Source organism: Macaca nemestrina, chromosome 10 (assembly GCF_043159975.1).
Source record: "Macaca nemestrina isolate mMacNem1 chromosome 10, mMacNem.hap1, whole genome shotgun sequence".
Taxonomy (NCBI): domain Eukaryota; kingdom Metazoa; phylum Chordata; class Mammalia; order Primates; family Cercopithecidae; genus Macaca; species Macaca nemestrina.
The window spans coordinates 115,240,617-115,264,065 of NC_092134.1; the positions used below are offsets into that span (position 1 = coordinate 115,240,617).

Sequence of the window (23,449 nt, forward strand, 5' to 3'; positions counted from 1 at the left end):
CCAGGTGGTGGTGGGGAGGTCAGGCCGGTCATTAGGAGTGGCAGAGCCAGAGAGCAGCTCATATAGGGCCCTGTAGGCCACAGGGAGGCCTTTGGCTTTTGCTTTGAGTAAGGTGGAGCCATTGAAGGGTTCTGGGCAGAGGCTGATGGGCCCTGACTTCCGTTTAACAGGCTTACAGTGCTTGCTGCATGAAGAATCCACAGTCGGGCAGGGGCAGAAGTAGAGACTTGTTAGTAGGCTGTTGCTGCAGCCAGGAGGGAAATTATGGTGATTTAGATTAGGATCATGAGTTGGTAAGAAATCAGTTGCTAGATCTATTTTAAAGGTAGAACCTATAGAAGTTTCATTGTTTTAGACATGAGGTTTTTTGTTGTTGTTGTTTCTGTTTTTTTTTTCTTTTTTTTTTTTTTTTTTTGAGATGGAGTTTTGCTCTTGTTGCCCAGGCTGGAGTGCAATGGCGCAATCTTGGCTCATCTCCTAGGTTCAAGTGATTCTCCTGCCTCAGCCTCCTGAGTAGTTGGGACTACAGGCATGTGCCACCACGCCCGGCTAATTTTATATTTTTAGTAGAGATGGGATTTCTCCATGTTGGTCAGGCTGGTCTCGAACTCCCAACCTCAGGTATGATTTCCCCCCACCTCAGCCTCCCAAAGTGTTGGAATTACAGGCATGAGCCACTGCACCTGGCCTGGACATGAGGTGTTTAATGTAGGTAACTAGCAAAATTGCTAAAATTACTAAAATTGCTTCACTGAGCATATTATATGTTCTAAACATGGTTCTAGGGGTTTATATCTAATAATGCATTGATCCTCATCACAATGCTATGGAAAAAATATTTTTTCTAAAATATCTGCCGAAATACTTAACATTCAATAAAACACATAAATCTTAAGTGTAAGCTTAAGTGTATTAATGTAAGCTTGATACATTTTTATATGTGTATGTATATACAAACATATATACATATATAAAATATAAATATAAATATTTATGTAAGTATCACCTAGATCATGATATAAAACATTTATACCCTGCCGAGGTTCCTCTGCCAAAGGTAACATTGTTTTTACCCTCATACCATAGATTGTTTTAGTCTGTTTTCAAATTTCATATAAATGAAACCATACTATACCTATCATTTCTTTAATTGGTTTTATTGACATAATTTATATATCGCAAAATTCATCTTTTAAAGTATACAATTCAGTAGTTTTTAGTGTATTCACAAGTTTGTGCAACCCTTGTCACTTTCTATTCTAGAAGTTTTTCATCACCCCCAAAAGATATAGCCATTAGCAGTCACTCCGTTTCCCCCTCCTCCCAGCGAAGCTCCTTTCCATCTATATACATTTGCCTATTCTGAACATTTCATGTAAATGGAACCATACCTTATGTGGCCTTTTGTGACTGGCTTCTTTCATTTAGATAATGTTTTCAAAGTTTGTCCGTGTTTTAGCATGAATCAGTACATCATTCCTTTTTTTTTTTTTCCCAAGATGGAGTCTTGCTCTGTCACCCAGGCTGGAGTGCAGTGGTGTGATCTCGGCTCACTGCAACCTCTGCTTCTGGATTCAAGGGATTCCCCTGCCTCAGCCTCCTGAGTAGTTGAGATTACAGGCGCCTGCCACCACTCCCGGCTAATTTTTGTATTTTTAGTAGAGATGGGGTTTCACCATGTTGGCCAGGCTGGTCTCAAACTCCTGACCTCAGGCGATCCACCCGCCTCAGCCTCCCAAAGTGCTGGAATTACAGGTATGAGCCACTGCACCTGGCCACATCATTCCTTTTTAAGGCTGGATAATATTCCAAGATGTGGATATATCATATTTTGGGTGTCCATCTATCAGTAAATGGACATTTAGGTTTTTCTCTTTTTGACTGTTATGAATAATGCTGCTCCTAACATTAGGTTTTGTGTGGACATGGACAGGTTTTCCGTCATATGCTCTTGTGGCTGTTTCTTTGTTCAACATGATATCTATGTAATTCTTTAATGTTATTACATGTAGCAGTTCATTCTTTCTTGTTACTTTCTACAATTCCATTCTGTGACCATACTACTATTTATTTATCGCTTATCCAATCAGTGGGCTGTGATGAATCCTGTGACATGTTTCGCATGTCTTTTGGTGGGCAAACGCACTCATTTCTCTTTGGTAAATACTTGGCCATAGAATTGCTGGCTCATTCATCTTTTCCTTTATCTGTCCTCTCACAGCGTTCTGTCATGCTTGTTCATGTTGGTGTGGGCACTCCCTTGCAGAGGAAATGTGCTTCCTGTAGACCTGGTCCAGGAACCTCCCTTCCCTGCCTGGGCCCACATTTAGGACTGACTTATCTTCTTTCCACTTCTCTAAAGCATCTTTTAGGAACCCTCTCCGTCCTAATGTATTTCCTCTTCCATTGTTTAACAAAGGAGAGTTTAACTCATGCCTGCTTGCAACTGACTGTGTTTGTATAGTTACTGGCTCGAGAGCCTAAGATGACTTATAATGGCACGCTGCCTTTCAGGTGTGATTACTATGGGTTTCTGAGGGGCCTAGATCCCTCTCAGAATCTGATAACAGCATGCATCCTCCCATAGAGAAATGGATCTGTGAATGCGCGCACACACACACAGAGTTTTTCTTACACGTTCAGGGAATTTGTCGACCTCCATGAATCCCATCCACTGTAGGCTTGTGGTTCCCACATTAAGAATCCTTCTTTTCTACTTTGTAATGCCTTGACATTTTTTTTTTTTCCAAATAAAACTTCCCCTGTGTCAGCTGACATGGGTACATGGAAGGACTGTATTTCCACAGATGTATATAAAACATCTGTGTATAAAACGTGTGTATATTATATGTTTATAATGTGTATAAAACTGACTGAAACAGAGGCCCTGACTTGTACCCAGCTGGCAAAGGAGGTGAGAATTATCAGCACTTAGAAAAGTAATTTTAATTGTTATGGAATCCTCATTCTTTTCAGTTCTGCTAGCAGTTGAGAACGTTTCTAATTATATCCTTTGCTCCTCCTGTTAAACTTCTTAACTAGAGATTAAAATGAATGCACTGCCATTGATCTGGGCCCTCCCAGGCCTGGAAGGCACCGCCTCTGCCACAGGGACAGCTGGCATCAGAGTGGGATGTGCTCACCCCAGGCTCTCCCCGTCAATGGGAGCCTCCCCTCCTCAGCCTGAGTTTCCTGTCTCACGTGTTTAATGGATGAATAATTGGGTGCCACTCAATTGCTGAGTTCCTTGGAAAAGAGCAGGCGTGGACTAAGTAAAGTAGAAAATTAAATAGATATTTTCTAAATGTTGGTATTTAAAATAATTTGATGACAGTGGTAGCAGAAGTGGAATCATAATGGCCCATTTTCATTCTCTGGTCCATTTCTCCTAAGACAGAAAGAGAAACAGCAACATTAGAGTAAGCTCTTCTTATTTACATCTTTTGAAATTTGTATTTTATACTTTTTACTCTAAGAACAAATTTGGGCTTCATCCAGTAGGCAGTGCAGCATCATTACAAGGCATTAACATATAGTCCATAATAAGTTAGATTTTTTTTCCCCTGGGAAAACAAAAAAGTTTTGTCTAGAAATTTATTGCTTTAAAATTTTCACAAAAGTAATAAAACATACAAAGTGAAAATCTTTTCTCCTCCTCCACAACATCCATTTCCATATCTTACGGGTAACTGCGGTAAATAGTTTATCTTCCTTGAGTTTTTATTGAAGTCTATAAAAGCATTGTGTAGATTTGTTTGTTTTTATAACTTTGGGATCACCTTATACGGTGGAGAGAAGCTTACTTTTTCTAACGTATTTCCCTTTATCTTCCAGTTTTTAGAATGAGTTGGTACTCTAACCTCCAAAGATGACTAATACGTGTTTTTAAAAATAATTATGAACTCATGGATTTTAACGTATTTGGTGTGTTTTAATCCAATGTGGCCATTCATCTCAATGCTCAGTAGTCTCAATTTTGTTAGTGGGGACTCTCAGGTATTTTTGGCATGACTCAATAGTCTCTTCCTCTCTTTCAGATATGACAAGGTATTCCAGGCTATTCCAAATTGAAATTAAATTGTGGATTAAATCTTAATTTTATTGTGTGCTGTGTTGAGAAAAATGTATCTCACTAGATTTAATTAGATGTACCTGCTGAACCCCTGGGTGTGCCTTATCAGTCAATCACCAAATGATTTTGAGAGCTGCCATGTGCGGGGAAGTCAAGCTAGATCCTGTGATTTAGCAAACAAGTCAACCCAGTGTTCCTCTTCCCACATACCAAGCAAACCAAACCACAACAACTATTAATACAACAAATCCTTATTATGTCTTTAAAGTTTATCTTTTTCCTTAAAAATATTTATGAGAAACAATTGATCCATAGAAAAGTGAACAATTGAGGACTATATACAACTGTAGTAATTTTATTTTCAACTTGATTGAATAGTAACTTATATACCATAAAACGTACTCCTTTTAAATATTCATCTTAATGAGTTTTGTTAAATGTATACAGCGGTGAAGCCAATACTTAAATCACTTCCATCACCTCAAAAAGTTCTTTTTTGTCCTTTTGCAGTCAATCTTTGGTTCTACCCCACTTCCAGGTAACCCTTGACCTTCTTTTGGATGCTGTAGTTTTGCCTTTTCTAGAATTCATGTAAATGGCCTCATGTGGTATGTAGTCTTTTATGTCTGGCTCCTTTCACTTAATAAGATGTTTTTGAGATTCATCCATGTTCAGAATCAGTACTGCATGTGTCAGTATTTGTTCCTTTGTTTTTGGTAGTAGTATTCCATTGTATGGATATACCACTACATTTGGAGTTGGACATTTGGTTTGTTTTCCCCCATTTTTGGGAAATTGTGAATAATGTAAGTGGACATTTGGATACAGTGCTTTGTGTGGACATAGGTTCTAATTCTCTTGGGTAGATGCCTTGGAATGGGATTACTGGATCATGTAATAAGTATCTTTTAACTTTTCAAGAAACTACCAAAATGTTCTCCAAAGTAGGGAACCATTTTGTGTTCATACCACCAATGTATGAGAATTCCAGTTGCTCCACATCCTCATAACACATGACATTGTCATTCTTTTTAATTGTAGCCATTCTAGTGGTTTTGTAGTGGTATCTAATTGTGGTCACAGTTTGCATTTCTCTAATGATCAGTGGTATTGGGCGCATTTTTATGTACTTGTTAGCCTTCCCTTTTTTTGTGAAACATCTGTTTAAATCTTATTGGATTGTATGTCTTCTTTTATTGAGTTGTAAAAGCACTTTCTGTATTCTGGATCCAAGTCCTCTGTTAGAAATGTGCTTGTTTTTGCAACTTACTTTCAGGTTGAGTTTTGATAAGAAAATGTTCAACTCATCTAAGTTTTTATTTGAAATAGAAAAGACCTAATCTTATCCAAAGGACATGGTACATTTTTAAAGAATAATTTTATAATCATGTAAGGGAGAGGAAGAAAATAAAAAGTTTGGAGAAGAGATAAAAGAAATATTGGGAAGAGAGTGAAATAAGAGAATGTAAAAGGAAGAAAATGAAGAAGAAAATGAAGAAAAGAGAAGGGGATAAAACTACAAAGAGACCCAAGCTCATTCTTGTTGATAAAAAGAAAAAACAAGAACAACCCCCTTCCCAAAAACCGACAAAAAGAGATGTAATGAGAGAGAGAAGCTAAAAAGTACACGAAGAGAACAACAAACAAATTTACAGTTATGGAGAATAAAATAATAGGTATAAAAGGAGGAGACAAAAAAATGCCAAGAGAAGAACACACCACCACCATTGCTTTCATTTCCCATGGCCTGTCTGCCATGTTGTCTCCTCTCTACTCTGTTATCTGGTCCCTCGATTCCCCACTTCTCATGTCCAGTCCACTTTCTGGAAGTCCTGCCTTTCTTCCCACATCCCAATTCTTTAATATTTTACTGTTATACTTTACAAACATACAAAATAGCTGGGTTATGTCCTTTCTATCTTTAGTGTATAAAAGAACAGACTCCAAAGTTAGTTGTTTGGGTTTGAATCCTACCTCCGTGACCCTGGGCAGAATCTAACCTTTAAAATTTCCAGTTTCGTGATCTGTAACATGGGAACAATAGTAATACTGGTCTCAAAGTTTTCTACAGAGATTAAAGAATCTGTGTAAAGCTTTTATCATTGTGCTTGGCATAAAGTGCTCAGTCAGTATTATAGCTGCTATTTGTGTAGTGTGTGTGTGTGTGTGTGTTGTGGGGAAGGGGTGTTTCTTGGTTATTATTCCTTCCACCTTTGACTCTCTGTTCATCTTCTTTTAATCTGGGAGTATTTTGCCAAACTAAAAACTTAAGTGACAAAATACCACAGCAAGCATCATGCTTCTGAAACTGCAAAATATAAACACAACTGTATTTGTTCATGTGGAATGTAAAGTTGGAAGTAATAATAATACATATTTACATAGTGCTTTAACTTTGAGCATTTTAATGTAGCACTGACAGATATTTAGTAGTAGAAGGCTTATGGGGTCCGGGAGCTGAAACTTCCTGGTTTCTATAATACTGAGATGCCAAACCAACCACGGTTTTATAAATACAGCTGAGGCAGGTGAGGTGTCTGAACTATTTATGTAAATGCAGAACATGAACTCCTTCCCTTTTTGCCAGTCACCTCTACCACTGTTCCCATTGAAAAATAGAAGGTAGACCGGGCGCGGTGGCTTATGCCTGTAATCCCAGCACTTTGGGAGGCGGAGGCAGGCAGATCACAAGGTCAGGAGTTTGAGACCAGCCTGACCAATATGGCGAAACCCATCTCTACTGAAAATACAACAATTAGCTGAGCGAGTTAGGGCATGCCAGTAATCCCAGCTACTCTGGAGGCTGAGGCAGGAGAATCGCTTGAACCTGGAAGGTAGAGGTTGCAGTGAGCTGAGTTAGCACTGTCCTCCAGCCTGGGCGACAGAGCGAGCCTCCATATAAAAAAAAAAAAAAAAAAGAAAAGAAAATTTAAAAAAAAGAAAAATAGAAGGTAGTATTTGGGAAAGACCTCCCCAAGGCAAGATTCCTGCTGCACTGTTTCTCATCTGCCTCTGCCTCAACATGATGAGTACAAGTTTACTTGCCTCTGAGTAATTTGTGTTTTTTGGATTTTTTCCAGTTGCTGGCAAGTTTCCCCTTGCATGGAAAGAAAATTTTCTTTGATCCTGGATCAATATAGGGAAAAACTTTCCTCCCTCGTTTACATGTAGAAGTTTAGCTACACAAAGTGGGATTATACCAACGCTTTGTTTTCTCTCTGTTAGGCAACATTTCCCAGTTTGAACTGTCGTTGCTCAAATAACATGACTTGTGTATTTTGCTTGCTTTCCCCCTTGCTGAACTTTGGATACTGGCTAATTTGTTAGGATGCTGCTTAAAATGTGGCTCCTGTAGAACTGGACCCAATATGGATGTGTTCCTTCTTCCTCTACTTGAGGAATCATTCTTCTATGAATCAGCCTAAAATGGCGGCGTCAGCTTTTCCGCTGGTTCGGCACAGTATTCACTTACTTATATTTGGAGTGATAATATACTTATCACCCAGAGCAGGACATTCTTGAGAGTGAAAGGGGGACATGGCTAATAATTAAGCTCAGGCAACAGGCATAAACCAGAATTGTCCTGGCCACACAGGGCTATACGGCATTCTAATTATGTTAAGTTGAACTCAAGCCTAAGGTCTAGGCTATTTTCAATTTTTAGAAAATATTATTTGCTAATAAATAGCCTTGTGCTCCTCTGTATGATGTACCAAAGTAGTTGACTTTTTTCTGACCTTATATTTATGTTTGCATAAAGTTAATTGCATTGATGTTTGGATTTAAAAAAAAATCTAGATTTTAATCTGCCTAATTAGCTGCTACTCTTCACTCTGCATCATCTGCAAATTTGATCAACAGCTTTCCTGTGTATTTTTCCCAGTCATTGGTAATCTAAAAGGTGCCTTTCCCAGATGCTCAGTACGAATCACCTCACCCTCATGAAGCTCTCAGGCAGCAGGAGTCAACTGACAACCAAGATCTGAGGGTGTTCCCTTCTCAGGTGTTTGTATTTTAATAGGAGACCTCCCCCGACCCCGCAAAAAGATGGTAAAACCCTTCAGAGCAGAAAGAATAGATACCTAATGATTGTTTCTCAGGTAACTTGGCAGGAACTTTCTTTTGCAAACAGATTTGGAGCATCTTCCATATAGCAGCTAATAGGTGCTAAATATAGAGTCACATATAAACATGTTATCTAATAGGAAGTACTATCTGATAGATGGGTGCTATAGTAAAGGTAGAGGCCAACCAGCGTGGGGCTAAAAAGAGGAAGACATTTTTAAAAGGGCATCTTCCCATTCCATTGTAATTGTCTATATACAAATTTGACAGGGCAGTTAATTTAAAAATATAGTTTTTATATATTTCAGAAGTCATTTATAGAGCAAAGGAAAGTTTCCTGGTCTCAGTTTCCTTTCCTCTTGACCACAGGATATGTTTATATAAATTTGAAGTTCATTTAACCCTAACCTGTACACATGTGCAGACCTCTAGAAGTGTGGCTTTTGAATACTTTTAGTTGCAACTCTCAGTAAGAAATACATTATACATTGTAATCCCACATGTGCATATGTGTGTGTGCACATGCACAAACCCACACACAACCAGAAACAAAAGTTTCTTGAAAGAATACTTGCTACTTTGCAATGTCCTCTGCTTCCCTCCTCTTCTCCTCCCTTCCCCCTCGTTTCCCCTTTTCCCTCTCCTCTCTTCTCCTTCCCTGTCCCCTTCCCTATGCTTCCCCTACCCTTACTCTTTTCCTTCCCATTTGTTTCCCTTGACCTTCCCTTCCCCTTCCCTTTCTCTTCCTGTTCCATTCCATTCAGAAAGCTGGTTGAGACCAAATACATTGATTTCAAGCTGGCTAGGCCAGGCGCAGTGGCTCACATCTGTAATCCCAGCACTTTGGGAGGCTGAGGTGGGTGGATCAGCTGAGGTCAGGAGTTCGACACCAGCCTGGCTAACATGGTGAAACCCCATTTCTACTAAAAATACAAAAAATTAGCTGGGTGTGGTGACGCGTGCCTGTAATCCCAGCTTCTCAGGAGGCTGAGGCAGGCAAATCATTTGAACTCAGGAGGTGGAGGCTGTGGTGAGCTGAGATTGCACCATTGCATTCTGGCTTGGTCAACAAGAGCGAAACTCCGTCTTAAAAAAAAAAAAAGAAGCCTGGCTTGCACAATTACACAATTACAGTTTGCTAAACTTTGCTCTGGAGTTGTCCATTGACTCCTAAATTATCTGTAGGTGCTTTTTGGTAGTAATCATAATCAAAAGAAAGCTAGTCTTATTGGAGCATAAATATATAATAATAATGATGAATAAGACTCCATTATCTTTTTGTTATTATGAATAAATCTCTGCTCACGGAGGAACTAGCATAACAAACTGATTTTATTTTAGGTCACCCATATGAGAACAGCAATTAATTCAGTACCAGGGCAGTGAACAGCAAGAAGTTCTTTACTCTAAATATTGATATTACGTAAGTGTGACTTGGCATAAAATACCCTGTGTTAGACTTTTTTTTTTTAAGTTTAGGACAGGAGTTGTTACAGTCATGCTAAAGTTGGTTGAAAAAGGCAAGCTTACCACTATAATTTACCTGTATTAATAGTTCAATTATTCACCTATTAGAAAATTATTGCTTTCTGAGTGGAGGGCTTGGAGCCGTGAACTTCTCTGCCCAAGTGCTTCTGGCTTGCTGCTGTGCTCTTCTGTTGTATTTATAGTGACAGGTGTTCAGATTGGCTCTTTTAACACGTTTTTGGGCCCTTGTAGGAGTATTTCAGCAAGGAATCTGGGAATTTGAAACCAGAGAACGTGGGCTGTCACATTATGTGTTTTAATTTCAGTGAATGTACCTCAATGTATTTGTTAAAGTTTTAACTTGATAAATATAAAGCATCTTCTATTAAATTATGAAGATGGGCTTTGGCGGCAGGTTGATGTGGACTAAATTTGAAAACTAGTTTTGAAATTTTAGGTTAGAGCTCTAAAACATTCTGAGTTTCTTTTTCCTCATTTATAGAACTAATACTTCAAAGTGTTGGTGAAAGAATTAAATGAGATAATGTGTGTGACAAAATCTGATGTAAAAGGAGGCACTATGGAAGTACATACTCCTATGTAAACATACATAAAATATGTTATGAATCTATAAATGTTATATATGTATGTATCTTATCTGCATATATGTGTGTAGAAACATATATATGTAAAAAATCACTTCCTTTTCTTTCAGATCTGACACTTATGCGATGAAATTTAGAGGCTTGCATTTGATTTCTGAATCACTCAGCTTATTACGTTTTTAGATTATCAGTGTTAACATGGCACATTGAGAATGGGAAAAATGATTGAAAAATTATATATTATGATTTTCTGTTAGCAGATTTCACTTACATCTAGTGTAGTGGCTTGCTCAATCAATGCTGAAATTCAAATCTTGACATGAATATAAATTAGCATTAATGCATTTGAATTTTACTTTTTCTCCCCACTCCAAATGAGGCAAAAGATAAAGCTTCATTTGTTCTTGAGTGTTTACCTATTAGTGTATGAATCAGGCAATTAATCTCTTTGAGACTAAGATTTCATAATATTTTATTTATGTTTTAGCATTTATTTAATTATATATACATGTAGTATGTTTCTCATTGAAAACCAATCATTAGTTTCTTTTTAAGTATCATAACTGTGGCACATATGTATATGTATCTTGATAATATTTTTCTAGAGGTTGTGTTATGTTGCAAGACTGTGGTAGGGATGAGAACTGAGGCACATGCATATTTTACTCTCTGGCCAGTGGTTTTCTTTATTCTTTTCTTTTCTTTTTTTTTTTTTTGAGGTGGAGTCTTGCTTTGTCACCGAGGCTGGAGTGCAGTGGCACGATCTTGGCTCACTGCAACCTCTGCCTCCTAGTTTCAAATGATTCTCCTGCCTCAGCTTCCTGAGTAGCTGGGATTATAGGCACACGCCACTGTGCCTGGCTAATTTTTGTGTTTTTAGTAGAGACAAGGTTTTGCCATGTTGGCCAGGCTGGTCTTGAACTCCTGACCTCAGCCTCCCAAAGTGCTGGGATTACAGGCGTGAGCCACCATGCCTGGGCTGACCAGTGGTTGTTACCATCTGTATTTGTAAAATAATAGATGCTTTAAAAATTTAGTCTTTAATTGACTAAAATCACATCTAATATGGGAAAGAGGCACTTAGTATTTAGTAGTAAAAATGCTAACTTTTTTTTTTTAATTTATTTATTATTATTATACTTTAAGTTGTAGGGTACATGTGCATAACGTGCAGGTTTGTTACATATGTATACTTGTGCCATGTTGGTGTGCTGCACCCATCAACTCGTCATTTACATCAGGTATAACTCCCAATGCAATCCCTCCCCCCTCCCCCCTCCCCATGATAGGCCCTGGTGTGTGATGTTCCCCTTCCTGAGTCCAAGTGATCTCATTGTTCAGTTCCCACCTATGAGTGAGAACATGCGGTGTTTGGTTTTCTGTTCTTGTGATAGTTTGCTAAGAATGATGGTTTCCAGCTGCATCCATGTCCCTACAAAGGACACAAACTCATCCTTTTTGATGGCTGCATAGTATTCCATGGTGTATATGTGCCACATTTTCTTAATCCAATCTGTCACTGATGGACATTTGGGTTGATTCCAAGTCTTTGCTATTGTGAATAGTGCTGCAATAAACATACGTGTGCATGTGTCTTTATAGCAGCATAATTTATAATCCTTTGGGTATATACCCAGTAATGGGATGGCTGGGTCATATGGTACATCTAGTTCTAGATCCTTGAGGAATCGCCATACTGTTTTCCATAATGGTTGAACTAGTTTACAATCCCACCAACAGTGTAAAAGTGTTCCTATTTCTCCACATCCTCTCCAGCACCTGTTGTTTCCTGACTTTTTAATGATCGCCATTCTAACTGGTACTGGTACCAAAACAGAGATATAGACCAATGGAACAGAACAGAGCCCTCAGAAATAATACCACACATCTACAGCCATCTGATCTTTGACAAACCTGAGAGAAACAAGAAATGGGGAAAGGATTCCCTATTTAATAAATGGTGCTGGGAAAATTGGCTAGCCATAAGTAGAAAGCTGAAACTGGATCCTTTCCTTACTCCTTATACAAAAATTAATTCAAGATGGATTAGAGACTTAAATGTTAGACCTAATACCATAAAAATCCTAGAGGAAAACCTAGGTAGTACCATTCAGGACATAGGCATGGGCAAAGACTTCATGTCTAAAACACCAAAAGCAACAGCAGCAAAAGTCAAAATTGACAAATGGGATCTAATTAAACTAAAGAGCTTCTGCACAGCAAAAGAAACTACCATCAGAGTGAACAGGCAACCTACAGAATGGGAGAAAATTTTTGCAATCTACACATCTGACAAAGGGCTAATATCCAGAACCTACAAAGAACTCAAACAAATTTACAAGAAAAAAACAAACAACCCCATCAAAAAGTGGGCAAAGGATATGAACAGACATTTCTCAAAAGAAGACATTCATACAGCCAACAGACACATGAAAAAATGCTCATCATCACTGGCCATCAGAGAAATGCAAATCAAAACCACAATGAGATACCAAAAATGCTAACTTTTTGAGGAGATCTTGCCATGATGATCAAATCAAAGTTGGGGTAAAGAAGTCAGAAGGATGATGTCTGAGGATATTTAGGGCTGTTAAGTAGGAGCCAGATTAGATTTGTTCTAAATGGCCTTGAGGTATACATGTATAATTACGAACAGCATTTAAACAGAGACAGATTTTGCCTCAACATGACAACCTGCTCCCAATGGCATCTCTGCGTGGCTATAGCACACTGCATTGGGTCCAGAGGATCTTGGTTCATATTTCAGGTCAATTCCTCATGAAGAAAAGTCTCAGTGTCCTTCTCTGTAACATGGAGAAAATAACCCTGGCTGACTCTTGAGGGTCTTGTGAAGATCCAGTGATCTTTATTGTCAATGTGTAGTGTTGTTTATAGTTTACAAAGCACTCCATGGTAGTAAACTGTATTGAACACACCAAGCATGGTATTAGTGTCCCTACCACTAAGAGGTCAGGTAGTCACTTGTCAGGGCATTCAAGCATCCTATGTGTGGTTGAACTTGTTCATATTTATAATATTCTAATCTAGAAATACTATCCTGAAGGATCTATGGAATTTGCTTTTTGAGTTTTTGCTTCTTTGCTTCAAAGAAGGGAAAGATAGGATTTTATCTGAGGCTTCTTTGAGTGCTAACATTTTATCAGTCTACAAGTCTGTAATGACAAAATGCCGTTTCTCTTCCTCTTTCATAGTGAAATAATTGACTTTCAGCTAGAGGAATTTACATTGCAATCCTCATGGTTGCTAACCCATGTGTTGTGATTAATTTTCATGTTTGCTAACACATGCAATACATTTCCTTGAGCCTTCATAGCATTCTAGAGGGCATTTTTCCCTCTTAGATCCTCTCTTTACAGTTGCCTTAGGCAAGGCAGGTGGGGGGATAGATGTTTGGTTTGAAATTTGTGTTCTTAAAACACATTCCTTTTTAAAACTTCTAAAAATAGAAGAGTTTTATACAAACACTGTATTTCAGGATGCATTTCTTAGAGAAACTGAAAAACAAAAACAACCCAGAGTTGTATTTTCAGCTAATGAATGCATTCCTCTCCTTGCATCAACTCTGAATTCTATTATTTTTAATTTTTAAAGTTTGTATTTTGTAAGAGACAAGTTCTTGCTTTGTCCTCCAGGCTGGAGTGCAGTGGTGTGATCATAGCTCATTGCAGCCTTGAACTCCTAGGCTCAAGCGATCCTCTTGTCTCAGCCTCCCAAGTAGCTGGGACTACAGGCACGCACCATTGCACCCAGCTGATTTTAAAAAAATTTTTGTCATAGAGACAGGGTCTCGATTTGTCACCCAGGCTGGTCTTGAACTCTTGGCTTCAAGCAATCCCTCTGTATCAGCCTCCCAGAGTGCTGGGATTATAGGCGTGAACCACTGTGCCTGACCTGAATTCTATTTTCTAGTGGCTAGTGGCTCCTTGTCTGCCTGCCCCTTATCCTAAGGAGAGATTTTTTTTATCATTATTTTTTTATTTTTATTTTTTTAACCATTTCCATTTTTTCATTGGGAAGGTTCTAGCTTGCTTTTCTGTCTCAGAGACCATTGTCTTCATTGAATTCTCCTGGGTCCACTTTAAGTCAAAAAGAAAGAAATAAAAGTCCCCGAGGCTTTCCCAGCCCCAGCTTTCTCCATGTGGGGAGAATAAAGCCCTTGGTAACCATGTTCCCTATGGTTATGAGGTGTTTTTTACAGGCTACCATGAAAGAGCCATTTGTTGAATGCCTGCCTTGTGACAGGCACTTGCATCATTTAAATCTTAAGACATCTTTAGGAGGAAGGAGAAATGAAAAACCAAATTTTCTTTCCACCATTGCCAAACGATACTGCTGGCCAAGATATAACTTGAACTTTACATATGATAGCCCTGAATAGAGTCCTGAAGTCAGTTTCTGGGGTTCAGGAGTAGCCTCAGATACAAATATTGTAGAAAGTACCTTCACAGGTACAAAGCAAAACATTTCAAAACTATTTAGACAGGTATTGTAAGTGGAGGTATAGACTGGTTTCCTGCCAGATTTCCACGGAATCATGGGCAAAGGTTGGCTCTTTGACTTACAGTGTTAACGTGCTGTGGGTTACGCGCTCCATACCGTTTGAATGGCTTTTGTATTTCTTCCCTCTGCTAGCATTTGTAAGTAAGCAGGCTAAAATGCCACCAATGCTATCAGTTTAAAATGAACACTTCTGAGTGGCTTGATTTCCTTCCATAACTGTTCAAAAAATAAATAAATAAAAGTTGTAATTCTAAGCCATTGTTCTTATAATATTGTCTGACTGAACATATGTCTGGTTGGATTACTAACATTTCCTGAACTTTTGTAATTCTGCAAAATTGTTGGCCTCAGGTCTTAAGGTTAAGCTTTTAAAAGAATTAAACAAAAATAACTTCCTTTTATTTGTGTTGTTGATGCTCGCTCTATGAGATAAACCTTTCCTTTTTTTATTCCTTGAGTCTTGAAATGCTGAAGAGATTGTTGTTAGAATTAAAAAATGACACTGAGTCTGTTTCTGATTGGACTCCATAAAACATTTTTCTTAACAGTATTACACCTCTACAGATCAAGGAATACTAGAGAGTTTAGAAGCAGGATGAGGAGGGCAGGTGAGACCGGGTTGCTCTGAAATAGCTGTGATCCTGCACACTGAAAAAAAGTAGGCTTGTCAAGGGCTCCGCCCTTACTGATGTTAGTGATGGCATCTGCATTTCTCAAAAGATATTACATGGTAATGAAGATTTAATCCTCTTCTTACTGTATTTGTTCCAAGGAATTTGAGAAGTTTATACAAAGACACACTGTGGCATCTTAAACCAAAGGAGTGAACACCTTGTCATTAACTGGGCACTCTTGGTGTGTGTTCAGGTTTCATCTGAGACTTTTCTTTTCTTTTTTTTCTTTTCTTTTCTTTTCTTTTTTCTTTTCTTTTCTTTTCTGTTCTCTTCTCTTCTCTTCTCTTCTCTTCTCTTCTCTTCTCTTCTCTTCTCTTCTCTTTTCTTTTCTTGGCTTATTTCAGCTTCCCAGTTGCATGCCTAACTTCCCTCTCTATCCCCTTTTTAAAAAACTTTTATTTTAACTTCAGGGTTACAAGTGCAGTTTTGTTACATAGGTAAACTTGTGTCTTGGGGGATTGTTGTACAGATTATTTCATCACCCAGGTTTAAGCCTTGTACTCATTAGTTATTTTTCCTGATCCTCTCCCTCCTTTCATCCTCCACCCTCCAAAAGGCTCCAGTGTGAGTTGTTCCCCTCTATGTGTCCATATGTTCTCATCTTTTAGCTTCACTTATAAGTGGGAGCTAAATGTAACTTATTTGATTTTCCTTAGCTTGCTAGGGATAATGGCCTCCAGCTCCATTCGTGTCCCTGAAAAAGACATGATCTCATTCTTTTTTTGTGGCTGCATAGTATTCCATGGTCTATATGTACCATGTTTTCTTTATCTAGTCTATGATTGATGGGCATTTAGGTTGATTCCATGTCTTTGCTATTGTGGATAGTGCTGCAGTGAACATATGTGTGCATGTGTCTTCATAACAGAATGGTTTATATTCCTTTGGGCATATACCCAGTAATGAAGTAGCTGGGTCCAGTGGTATTTCTGTCTTTTGGCCTTTGAGAAATTGTCTTCCACAATGGCTGTACTATTTTACACTCCCACCAATAGTGTAGAAGTGTTAATTTTTCTTCATAACCTCACTAGCATCTATTTTTTTTTGACGCTTTAGTCGTAGCCATTCTGACTGATGTGAGATAGTATCTCATTGTGGTTTTGATTTGCATTTCCCTAATGATCAATGATGTTGACCTTTTTTTTTTCATATGATTGTTGGCCGCATGTGTGTTTTCTTTTGAAAAGTGTCTGTTCATGTCCTTTGCCCACTTTTTAATGGGGTTGTTTGCTTTTTACTTGTAAATTTGTTTAAGTTCCAGAAGCAATTGCAACAAAAGCAAAAATTGACAACTGGGATCTAATTAAACTAGCTTCTGCACAGCAAAAGAAGCTATCAACAGAGTAAACGGACGACCCACAGAATGGGAGAAAATTTTTGCAAACTATGCATCCAACAAAGGTCTAATATCCAGCATCTGTAATGAACTTAAACTACTTTTCATTACTCTTTGCTGAGAGCTCTGTAAGGATTTAGTCATCTCTTCATCTTAGTGAGGCTATTGCTGAAAGAATGAAGCAATATCAATAATAATGCCTTACATTTATAATAGGACTTTAAAGTTCACAGAGAACTTTCACACAGATTTTCTTTTTGCTCATCTCAGCAACCCTGTGAATTAGGTGTGGCAGCAGGTATTAGCACTTTTATTATGCAGTAAATTTAGAATCAGACAAAATGTGTGACCAGCCCAAGAACAGTAGATTTTTAAAAATGTGTTCTAAAGGAGGCAGAGAGAGAATTAAGCATGCACACACCCTACTGCCACCAAGGAAAGCTTTTTAGCAGAAGTCTGTGCGTGCCCCACCTTCCCTCCTATTATCCAGAACAATCCTGCAAGATTAGTTCCCATGCAGAAACAGATCAATTATTTACTGTAATATAAAATGAGATGTCCCCTGTGGGAGGCTGCTGAGAGGGACTGTAAAACTAAGGCCCTGAAATGAAAAGGGCTTTTGAAACCCAAGACTTTGCACTTCAGATAGAGTGGGTGGAAGCTTGTTCATTTGACTGTCTTCACTTACCCCTCCCTCACCTTTTCCCACCTCTGCATCTAGTCGATTATTAAGCCTCTGGTTTGGCTGCTTTATTTTACATGTAGGGCTACCCCAAAACTACCGTACAGTTCCATCGCTACTGTCTTTTCACAACAGCAGCAGGCTTTGGGGATGGCCTTCCTGCCCCTTGCTCATGCCATCTTTCACATGCCCTAAGAGCTTAAAAGTCTGTAGGACTTCAGCATTTTCCATGGGATATAGTCCATCCTCCTTAGCCTAGAACATAACACTGTAGATCTTGACATCAGCCTACCATTCCATTTTTATTTCGCTGCCTCAGTGGTGGTTTTCCTGCATGGTTAGGGGTCCCTTAGCATTCTTTTCTGCCTTCATACCAGCCACTGGCTCTGTTTGGAATGCCCCTCACCTCAGCATGGGAGCCCTCTTGCCCCTGTGCTGAATGAGTATTGGTTCTTTAAAATTTGGCTGTGTTTTCCCCTTTCTTCTCCTTTTTGGAAGTCTTTTCTGACCTCCGTTGCCTGTGAAGTTGGCCACGTGCATCTTTGTGGCTCATAGCATCTTCTCCAGAGCTCCTTTGTGAAGCTTCAAGTAGACCGTGAGCTTTCTGAGGACAGGGTCTGAGGCTTAACACCTATTCGTGCAGGGCGTGACCCCCTGTAGGGGATTACAGTAAACACAGTTTGGCTGAATGTTTGGCCTCACTTCACAGTGACCTCAGCCACCACTCAGGAGCATTTGGCCTGACAGCCAGTATGCTGACTCCCCAAAGATATTGCTAATTAGGAGTGCTATTGAGGTGGTCTGGGATTTACAAAAATGTTTTCTCTGTTAAAGGATCATTTCCAATTGAGCTTAATTAGGAATCTGTAGTAATGGAGAGAAACACAATTTTTTCTCTTTCCTTTTTATACATGAAGAAAGTCAGAAGCATAAACTCCAGATTATGGAGTTCAGTTCCCCTTGATCATGGATTTGTGCTTTTGCTGAATGCAGACAGTGTAGAGTTTTACCACTTACCTAATGCAGGATAGTCATCAGAGTCTGCTGTATTAAATTGGGAGCACTCTTATGGAAATATTTGCAAACAACCTGTGGATTTGTGCTTCAAGAAATTAGTAAAATTTTCTTTGTAGTTGCTAAGGTACAAGAAATAACTTTTAGGGCTTGTATGATACACTGCCAAGAAAAACATTTTCCGGGCTGTCAGTCTTTGGTCACACACGTGCTACGTGTTGATTCCTGTATCATATTGTAATTGTGGTGGCCTCTCAGCCTACTTTCAGCAGTTTGAAGATATCTGTTTTCTACTACCTATATTTACTCATCCATATCAGTACCCTTTAAACTAGAAATTAAGGTTAGTTTGCTGTTACCTTGTCTGTGTATGGGGGGGTGGAACAATCAATGGAATATGTGTTTGTATAGAAAAAAATAATCATTGTCTTGTTTTTCCTACATTCCTTAAAAATTTTACAGCCATATTTCTTGATCATTTATGCCATTAGAACCATGAGAAGGTGATATTTGAAAAGATATCATCTTTTTCAACACAATCAATTTTAAGGAAAATAGTGGAACAAGCATATTATATAATATAGTCAATAATGTGGCTAAAGTGGCTATTTGAGTTGACTGAATTTTATTTTTGTGATAGTTATTTGTCAAATGAGAATGACCCTAAGTATCAACACATCAGTCAAAATAAAGTAAATTAGTTATTTTGAACTCACACAGCTTTTTGTGAGAAAAATGAAAATAAGGTTTGAATTTTCTGTATTACTACTCTTTCATGGTAGAATACTGAGAATTAACCTTTATTCTAGATTGTATTCTATTCCATAGCTTACAAAATCATTAGCATGTGGCTAAACTATTGAGTTCTTCCATTCTCCTCATTGAAAATAAAACGTTTATTTTGCTTCTTGACTTAGAGATATCACAACTGTAATATTCCTGTATGATTTTCTATCTCGATGTTTAGTAGTAGAGTCAGGACTGTAATCTTGGTTTACGTGTTTTATTTTGCTTTATGTTTCCATCATATCATACTGTCTTTCAGATTTTCACATCATATTCACCCGGGTATTTGGAAACTTGGGGAGTGAATGACTCTAATGGTCAGCTGGGATCTACTTCCTGGATCATTTTGGCTGTCAAATACACACAGCACAACTATGTATTAATTGTGCAAAGTCAGATGAGGCAGTGAAAGTCACTAATCTCATTCTATTTGCTTTCTAAGACCAGGTCCCCCATTATAATTAATCCATGCCTTATAATATCACAGTTACATGGGTTTGATTTCTTTATACGCTGGCTATAGTAGTCTTTAAAAAACTTAAACTAATGAAGAAGGGGATATTTTAACTGAGTCTAAATAATTATTTGAAAAGGATGTTATAGAGTGAATGGAGAGTTGGCCGGAGGATGGACTATGACTTTTAACTGTTCTGTATAATAAGGGATTCCAAGATTCCAAAACTGAGCTATAAAGGAAATCTAAGAAATGCTGGTCGCCTTAGTTACAGTGTTTTTGTTTGTTGTTTTGTCACAGACTGCCTTTTCAAGGTGTGCCCTATGAACCGATATTCTGCCCAGAAGCAATATTGGAAAGCCAAGCAAGCCAAACAAGGGAACCACACCGAGGCAGCCTTGCTGAAGAAACTACAGGTAAGGACCAGGCTTCCAATTGTCTGGCTTAGGCTAACCAAGTACAGCAATAACAATAGATGTATTTGGAGCTTTCTAGCTTTGTCCTTTCACCCAATACACAGAGGTTTAGAATACATATAGCAACACATTGATAGTAGAAGGGCTTTTCAAGTAATAGGGTGTGACCATTTATTTTCTGGCATGTAGGTAGCACATTATTGCTGCTGTTTTTTAGGGTGTGCCAGACTAATTCAAATCTTCCCATCAAGATGAAAACCAATTCAGAATCTCTGTAAGAATATTAAATCCAGTTATATTTTACTTGACATAATCCTTCATATGTTTCCTGAAAGACTATGGAGAAAAATAATTGAAAGACCGTTGTTTATGGTTTGTCTGAGTATAAATTCCATAGAACTTAATTTTGCCTCATTAAAATTCCTGGTACTTTCAGAATTAAGAACTGTACTTCTCAAGACTTTGGAAATTCTCCTATTATCCTGATTGGCTTTTCTAGCAATATACCTTCTTAAAGTAATTTTATAAGAACAAAGAGCCTAGTACTTTTCTGAAATGTCCAGCATAAAAGTGGCCCAAGACATGTTGGAGGGCATTTCAGCATACATTGAGAAATCATCACACTGCGTTATAATCATTTATTTAATTAGTGCTCCCTTTGGGGAGTCATCCACTCCCCAAGTTTGCAAGTACCTGGGTGAATATGATGTGAAAATCTGAAAGACAATATGATATGATGGAAACATAAAGCAAAACAAAACACCTAAACCAAGATTACAGTCCTGACTCTACTACTAGCCTATTTTATTCCTGGCTATAGTCTTGTTCCTAAAAAAAATATGTCTTTGTCAGTTATTGTACTCTGTTTACTATATTTCCACACTGAATATTTGATAATCATCTTATAGCACGCTGCAGAACTGGAACAAAAACAAAATGAATCAGAGAATAAGAAGCTGTTGGGAGAAATTGTGAAATACAGTAATGTTATACAAGTAAGTATTTTATCTTAAACGAAGTATTTTATGGGGAGTTGGTCAATAAGTTGGCAGGAAAGCCAAACTGCATTGAAATTTTGAGAGACAATAGTTTGTTCTTTGAGGGGAATTATAGATGTTGTGATGTATTGTAATGTATTTAGTTGATATTCAGTGCACTATTCTGTATGTTTAAGAATAAATCTGATATTTACACATAAAGAAGTGATCTTATCTGGATGCATGCACAAGTTACTACATCAAAAAGAAGAGGGTCAGGAAACAATTAGTCCTTTAGCTTAATGGGACCATGTTTAACGTACGGAGCTTAGCTTTTCATTTTGTGAAGAGAGAAAAGTTTTCACTTTCAGCTGGAAGTCATCCTTGAATTGTTATTCGAAGGTCTTCTATTTCAATTAGTATGCACACTCTGTTTTATCTCAGCTGCATTCCTTTCCTGTGTTTCATTTAGATCTTTTTAGCTTCTTACTTGGTTATTTGCTAATATATGCCCCACCTTTTTCAAAAAAGAATGTCAGGCACTTTCCAAAATGCAGAGCACATAGTGAGATAAAATAGAAATAAATAAAGCAATTGGGTCACAGGGAAAATCATGGTCGGATGAATAAACTGAAATCAGGGGTGAGGCATGTTTATAAAAACCATGTTGTAAAGTCTGGTAAATTTTGACTTGAAGGCTTTTTCTTGCCCACTTAGCCATAGGGAAGCATAGTCTGTTACAGCATTGGCTGGGAGATTGGCAGCACAGAGCCAAATCAGAGGTCTAGAAGCACAGCTGTTCCCAGGAGTAAGACCAGGGAAGTGTTTCTCCTATGTATCCTCATAAAGAGAACACTGTGTAATATAGTAAACAATAGCCTTGACAACTTCCTTACAGTAAATGCTACAATGAGGCATTTCATAGAGCTGTTTTTTAAAATAATATCCCTGATATTTTGTTATTGGCCAATGGCAAAATGCCAGAGCGCAGGGCAGTCAAAGCAGTGCACTGTTGGGATAAGATGAGAGAAGCTGGGTCGGCAGCTCCCTGAATGTATGACTTAATCGAATGATGGATAATGTGAAACCTGCAACCTGAGTGGGCTGGATGTCCCTGGGGCAATCCTTCATAAATAGAGTTTCTCTTAACCGAGTTTTGATTAAATGTCAGCAAGTGGAACTTATGTTCCTTGTCAAGTACCTGAAGTGCAGATGTTAGCTTGGTCAGTGAGGGGCTGAGCCATGTTCTTTAACATGGTGGATCCCAAAGGCCAGCCCAGGAGGGTTTCCAATGGTTTATGGTAACATAAGGACCCAAGAGTATGATAATGAGCATTTCAAAATGCTGATTTTTTTTTTCAATTAAAGAACTGTCCTTTATTTTGAGATAATTTCTTTCTTATATTGTGAATACTAAAATGACCATTGTTTTTTGAAATGATTGTAATAATAGATGGAAAGAGTATTTTGTTTTGGTTTTGCTACTCAGTAGAATCATGTTTTGGCAAGATTTTGTTCACAAAGTCCAAAAACATCTGAGAAGTGATGCTTTTACACTCATCTGGGAGGAGGTAGGGTCAGCATCCCCTGGCAGAAGGTATAGAGCCTATTTAGGATGAGCAGCTGCCTCTTTACAGAGGAAGAATCAGAGCTGACTGTGGGCAGGGCTGGTTAATAATACTAAGTGGGCTGGTGCATTATTTGAGTTTCTTGGCCTTTCTTTAGTATATGCTGTTTTGTGGCTGTGCAGGCATTGAGAAAGGATGTGCTTTTGGGGAAACTCAAGGTCTCCTTTGGAAAACCTAGTTTTAGCCAGTATTTATCAGTAGATGAAAATCATTCGGAGGGGTCCCCTCTTTTTGTTTTTTTTTTTTTTGCTCCCTATTATGCCCATTTCATTATGAAGCAGAATTGGGGTGAAGGGGAAGAAGAACCCAAAGAAAGTCAAGTAGGAAAGATGGTGAGTGTGGAGGCTGAAAATACTCCTTTGTTTAACTTTCACCTCAAGCCGTGTTAGATGAATATATATGTATAAAACATATGAATGTAATTATCAGAGGAGAGCAAAGAATAAAGGTGGTAATCTATGTCTTTTCCCTATAGCTACTGCATATAAAAAGCAACAAATATCTTACTGTCAACAAGAGATTGCCTGCTTTACTGGAGAAGAATGCCATGCGTGTGTCCTTGGATGCTGCGGGAAACGAAGGGTCTTGGTTTTATATTCATCCCTTCTGGAAGCTGAGAAGCGAGGGTGACAATGTATGTAATATACGATTAAGAGGGAAATAGTGGGTTCATAAAGAAAATAATTCATAGTAAGAGGATCCAGAAAGTACAAAATGAAAATATAGATTTTACTCAATACATGATTCTTATG

The 23,449-nt window shown here is 38.2% G+C and overlaps 1 protein-coding gene across 2 annotated transcripts in view; it reads left to right on the top strand.

Annotated features, from left to right (window-relative positions):
* The window catches only part of LOC105492154 (inositol 1,4,5-trisphosphate receptor type 2), a 493,933-nt gene that overhangs the window by 79,684 nt on the left and 390,800 nt on the right, over window positions 1-23,449 (top strand). For both annotated transcript variants that reach the window (XM_071072009.1, XM_011759132.3), the window contains exons 3-5: window positions 19,977-20,092; window positions 21,001-21,087; window positions 23,173-23,331. In XM_071072009.1, coding sequence (XP_070928110.1) covers window positions 19,977-20,092; window positions 21,001-21,087; window positions 23,173-23,331 — 362 coding nt within the window. The remainder of the gene's footprint in view (window positions 1-19,976; window positions 20,093-21,000; window positions 21,088-23,172; window positions 23,332-23,449) is intronic.